General features: G+C 30.6%; 1 protein-coding gene across 1 annotated transcript; it reads right to left on the bottom strand.

Annotated features, from left to right (window-relative positions):
• Nucleotides 1-171: 171 nt before the first annotated feature.
• LOC107460133 (protein SMALL AUXIN UP-REGULATED RNA 12) lies at nucleotides 172-1,228 on the bottom strand. The gene has a single exon (XM_016078463.3). It carries the CDS (start codon nucleotides 1,175-1,177, stop codon nucleotides 722-724), a length of 456 nt encoding a protein of 151 aa, XP_015933949.1. The 5' UTR covers nucleotides 1,178-1,228; the 3' UTR covers nucleotides 172-721.
• Between the last annotated feature and the right edge of the window lie 4,654 nt (nucleotides 1,229-5,882).

Genomic DNA, 5,882 nt, shown 5'->3' with positions numbered 1-5,882 from the left:
AATAAAAAATATTTATTTTGATAAATATTTTTAAATTATTTATTTAAGTAATTATTATAATTTATTTATTTATTAAAATAAAAAATCCCACTTTTACTCTTTAAAGTTCTGCGAATAAGTTGATGAAGATTTTTTTTTTTTAATTTGCTGTAAAAGTATATATTAATTTTATTTTAAAATGATGAGTTGCTGTGACAGGTTGGTGGCACTTTGGAAAGTGGAATATAAGCAGTGATTCTGTGAAAGTGAAACACAGTAACACAGAGTTTGCTTTCACGTGGGTTGGTGCAATGGTGCCATGATAACTCCCACCACCAACGCCTACCATCATTCCCATTCCTATAAATCACAAACAAACACACGATACATGCCACACTGTACAAACCAATAATAATTCACCCCAATATGATGCTGCTCCAAATTTTTAATTTAATAAAAATCTTTACATAGTATTAAACTATTAGTTCAACGAATAATCATTTTTTTTTGTGAATGGAGCGGCGCGTGCATGCACTCCGATTGGAACCCAGGACGACTGGGTGGTGCGCAGTAGTAGTGACTCTGCCACCCCTAATTTGCCATCTCCTTAGCATTCTTCAGAGCAACAATTAAACCGCCAATATAGTTTAATTTCTCCACATACCTACTACTACTAATAATAAATACATCACTAGCTATCACTAATTGCAGAACCGCCAACTATAGTCTGTTAGTAAGTAAGTTAGTTGTTAGTGAGTAACGGCATGGAGTCGGGCAAAAAGTCCAGGTTGGTACGGATGCTGCCAGCGTGGCAGTATCTCTGGAGGTCATCGAGGTTAACGAAGCGGGAAGACGATGAGTCAGATCGGGAAATGAAGCGGAGGATCTCTTTAAAGAGGGCTTCGTCGCATGGAATAGCGAGGGGACCGTGGTTCGAGAAACCGTACTCTTCCTCCGCGTGGAAGAGAAGGTTCTTGAACACCGGGTGGTTCAAGTGGGTAGCGCGCACCACGAATCTCGTGTAGTTGCTGCCCACGCACACCGCCACGTGTCCTGCGGGGACATCAGAGGGCGTACGCTGGCTCTTCGACCACGACGACTTATTGTGGGCCTTGTTGCGCCACCGCCGCAGCATCTGCCGGAGCCACACTATGTGGCGGATCTTGCTGCATTTTCCGATCCCGGATGATAATGACATTTTCGAACAGAAGGGTGAAAGTGAGAAGGCAGTGGGGGAGTTGTTATGGTTGGAGGAGTTGTGGTTTTATAATGGGCAAGACTGGAAGTGCCCTTGGTGTTGCATCATAATTGCCAATTTACCATCACCATTATTCAAAGCCACTAAGAATATGCTGACTATAACTAGATCCATCTGTGACGTGTCTCTCTTTTACTTTCATTTTCATAGTGCTCCTTTTTGTTTATTATTACTAGCGGCTCGTGCTTATGAGCGCTTTTCTATTGAGTTTAAAAAATTAATTTTATATTTTTATTTTAAAATTATAAATTTAATAATAATTAAAAATAAATTATAAAAAAATAAAATATCTTAAATTATTTAACATGTAAAATATTAAAAAAATAAATTTAAATTAAAAAATAAAATTAAAAAATATTAATTTGTTATTATGTGTAATAAAATTAATTTTTCAAAACACTCTTTATCTCAATGCATAATTCTAATAGATAAAAAAAGTTATTTCTTCAATCTTATATTGAATCTCTTTAATTATTTTTAATTTTATTATTCTTTAAGATTATTAAATTTTATTTTGATTATATTATCTCATCATATTATACACTATCATTTCTCTTATCATTGTTATTATGTTGCCTTATTTTATTTTATTTTTTCTTCTTCTATTTATCCCAGTCGCAATTAATTATCACTATACCATTATTCTAACTCTCATTTTTGTATATTACTCTAATCTATAACTACCATGGTGTTAACTTTTTAGTTATTACAAATTTGCTAAAGGAATTTTTTCTTCTTCTTTGATTTAGATATTTAGATGTATACTTATTATATAGATCCTTATTATTTTTCAGACTTACTTGTTAAGTCTTATTTTATTGCTCTCAGACAAAATTTAAGATATCAACGATTCAGATTTTTTGTTAATCAAATTATAAAATTTGTCAACAAGTATAAAAAAAATAATATCAAATATTTTATATCTTCTTAAAAGAGTAATATTATATAGGCACTACTATTTTAGCTACTATTAATATATACAATTGAATATAAAAATATTACATTATTATTGAATATCTCCCTTATTCTTAACACTTATTTATAATAATTCTTAATCTTTCTCTAAATCTAATATATTAACTTCTATGTCTCTAACTAATAAAATTTTTAAGATTTTCTTAAAATTTCATTTGATTTCAAAACAAAATTGTAATTTTTATATTGTTATTATTTTTCTAATAATTTTAGAAAATTAATTTTTATGCTTTTTAAATTATAAATTTGAGATAAAAAATAAAAATTTTAATAAATAATAAATTGTTAATAAATAAAAATAAAAATAAAAATTTTATAAGTTATTTATTTTTTAATGTATAGAATAATAAAATTTAAATTAATTTAAGTATGATACTAAAATTTTATTTTATATTCAATATGTTAAATAATCTTTGGTTTCATTATTTTTTAAAAAAAATTTATTTTTATTTTTATTATTTTTTACTATTCTCCATACACATATTTATCATTATTTTTTTTAATTAAGTGAAATAAAGATAAGGAGAGAGTACTACATATACTCTATAGAACAAAGAAAAAGACAACGTGGATAGAAGTTACGTATAGAATAAAATAGTAATCGTACAAAGAACAAAGGAAAATTAACTAATAATTACATTTTTGACCAAATTTTAAGACGACAATTATATTAAACACTATTTATCAATAACATTAATATAGAAAAGTAAAAATTGGACACTAAACTCTCCTATTCTCTTTATATATTGTTATAGATATTTAATTTAAAGTACATTAAGATATTATAATAATATTTATAACAATGTTATTTAGGACAATTATGGAAAGTTTATTGAATCAAAACTTAAGAAAAAATAAAATATTATTAATTAAATAAATATACAGGATTCTTACCTATATTTGGATCATTCGGTCTATTACTTGGACCAACTTCACTGTGTTATTATTAATATCTGAATATTTCGAAAATTTGTTATTAGCATGAAAATATATTGTAAAAGATAATTCATATTAAATGATATACTAACTACATAAATTTATTAATGGGATGTATAACTTAACTGGCACGCCTTCTAGCGAGGTATTACTGCCTCTGTTCTTCACTCATGATTTATCTTTGTTGCCTGGCATAGTCTTGTCAAGTCGGTTGACCACTTCCATTGGTTTTTCTAGTAACAGCAAAGAATAAGGGAAGAAAGAGATAATTATTATAGAAGTTACGTGGATTTATAAAAAATGTGGACACCAAAACAAGTTTTGCCATTATATATTGTTATAGATTAGATAAAAATTTAGGTGTAGTCAACTTTATGTGAAGTTGGTAGCTAAGAGTAGTTAAATGAATTAATTTATTTAATTAAATTTTTATCTAATAGTTTCAATTATCAATTTCATATGAAACTGACTACACCTGACTTTCCATCTCATTGTTATCATTTTAACATATGAAAAATGTTATAAGACAACCAAAACTTTTTATTTTTAGCTTTTAGTTAATTATTAATGTTTAAAAATATGAGATAAAACATGTTATTGGATTACTAAACTAAAGCAATTAAAGTAAAGAAATTTAGTTAATAACTAAGTTATGACAAAAATAATAAATTCTGATGATCTCTTCATATTTCTTTTAATATATATATTATGTGTTAGGAAATAAGACTAATTAACGAAATTTTTTTTGTTGAAAATTGTTACGAACAAGGCTAATTGGTCACTAATACGGAATAATCAAATATGTGACGTTACAAAAACTAACTTTAATGGAATACTGATCATGAATCAAAAAAAATAATAACTAAAGACGTTACTAAACCATGAAATTAAAGTAAAAAAAAACGACAAAGCAGTAACGTCTTAAAGCATTATAAAGGAAAAAGTAAAACACTTGAGGTACGGACTCTTCTTGTAATATCACTTACGAGTACTTACTAACTTAAGCATTAAAGTACCAACACGACAAGGATTGGGATCCCCGTTCTCTCTTGAGCTCGAAAACATTACATCAAGTCCGGACATTTGGCACCGCCTGTGGAGATCATAAAAAGTTGGAACCATGCATGATCGTGATGTCAAATTACATTCCATTGTTCACCCAGTAAAAGGTAAAAAGGCTTGAACCTAATGATAGGGAGTGTCAAGATCAAAGTCCATCCAGGTTTGGTCAGCATGAAGGCCAGAATACAAGAGACCAGCATTTCATTGGGTTGGAAGAAGATTATGTCCATGCCTTGCAAGTGAGGCGTCATTGCGTTCAACACCGAGAATGCCAAATCGCAGAGCGACAATCACGATCTCAAAGTCATACCATAAGAGGTCATCAAAACAACAGTGAAAGAAGAATGACTGACCTAGGTCATAAGCAACATCAAGGGGATGATCGACGCCACTCCTATTCTCATCAGACATACAAGTGAGTTTCTTCTCAGCCAGAGGAGAGACATTGTGAAACCAGAAGAAGAATATAGACTGAATCATGTCTGGCCCAGTCTAAAAGGAGGAGAACCCATTGAGGAGTGAATTGAAAGTCTTAAAAGGCATAAGTACTTTTGTGAACATGTTATTATGGGACAGACCCATTTTTTTTCTATATTTTTAAGTTTGGTTGTCGAAAAATTTTGACAAATGAACATATTTAAAGTATGAAGGGATCACAAATCCCCATGAACACATAAATGCTTTTGAAGTAAGGATGAACTTGGAAGGGGTGAGAGATGATATCTGATGCAAAGCTTTTCCGGTAATATTATCAGGACCAGCTATGATGTGGTTTAACTCCCTTCCTTCTGGTTTAATTTCCTATTTTGCTTATATCAAATCAATATTCCTTGTACTCTTCACAATTAGAAGGATTCAAGTAAAGCACCCGATATCCTTACTTAGAGTAGAACAATGAGTCGGAGAAAGTATATGAGATTATCTGTATTGTTTTAACAAGGCACTGTTCGAAGTGAACACATACACCTTAGAAGTTGTATGTTTGTGTTTGATTGTAGGGTTACTAGAAGGAGATTTCAGGCAATACTTGACCTCTAAACATGTAAAATCTATGGAGAAAATTCATCAAATCACCTTGAAGTACATAAGAGACGAGGATGTTTCTAAGGTAGTGTCTACTAAAAAGAAAAATCTGGCTCCATTGCCTAATAAGGTTGGAAGTTCGGGCTAATCATCAACTCCGAAGTCAACAACACCACGAGTTGGGAAGTTCTCGACCTATCCTCCTTTGGTGGCATCTTTAACTAAAGTTTATTAGCAAGTGTCACAAAAGGGTATTCTTCATAAGACGAGGCAAAATGGCCTTAGGGCATCTTTGAACAAATCCTAATATCATGAATATCATAAGTCTTATGGTCATTGAACTGAGGATTGCATGGATTTAAAGGATGCGTTGAACAAGCGATTCAAGATGGGAAGTTGCCAGAATTCGTTCAGCATGTAATAGTTCGAAAAAATGAAGATGAAGATGAAGATGAAGATCGAAAACTGGGAACCTTAGAAACACTAAATCTTTAGAGTCTCAAGATGAAATTGCTCAGGTCATGGTGATTGTGGTTGTCAAGAAAAATAGTTCACCGAAATCCAAGAATGCAATTAAAAAAGATCTCAAAGCCTAAGCCTAGAAATTTTGAAGGTGAAAAATTTTTTCTATTGTACAGTTCACTGTTGA

The sequence above is a fragment of the Arachis duranensis genome, chromosome 8 (genome assembly GCF_000817695.3).
Source record: "Arachis duranensis cultivar V14167 chromosome 8, aradu.V14167.gnm2.J7QH, whole genome shotgun sequence".
NCBI classification, from domain to species: Eukaryota; Viridiplantae; Streptophyta; class Magnoliopsida; order Fabales; family Fabaceae; genus Arachis; species Arachis duranensis.
The sequence above is the reverse complement of the archived record's forward strand: the minus strand, read 5'-3'. Positions and strand labels throughout refer to the sequence as shown.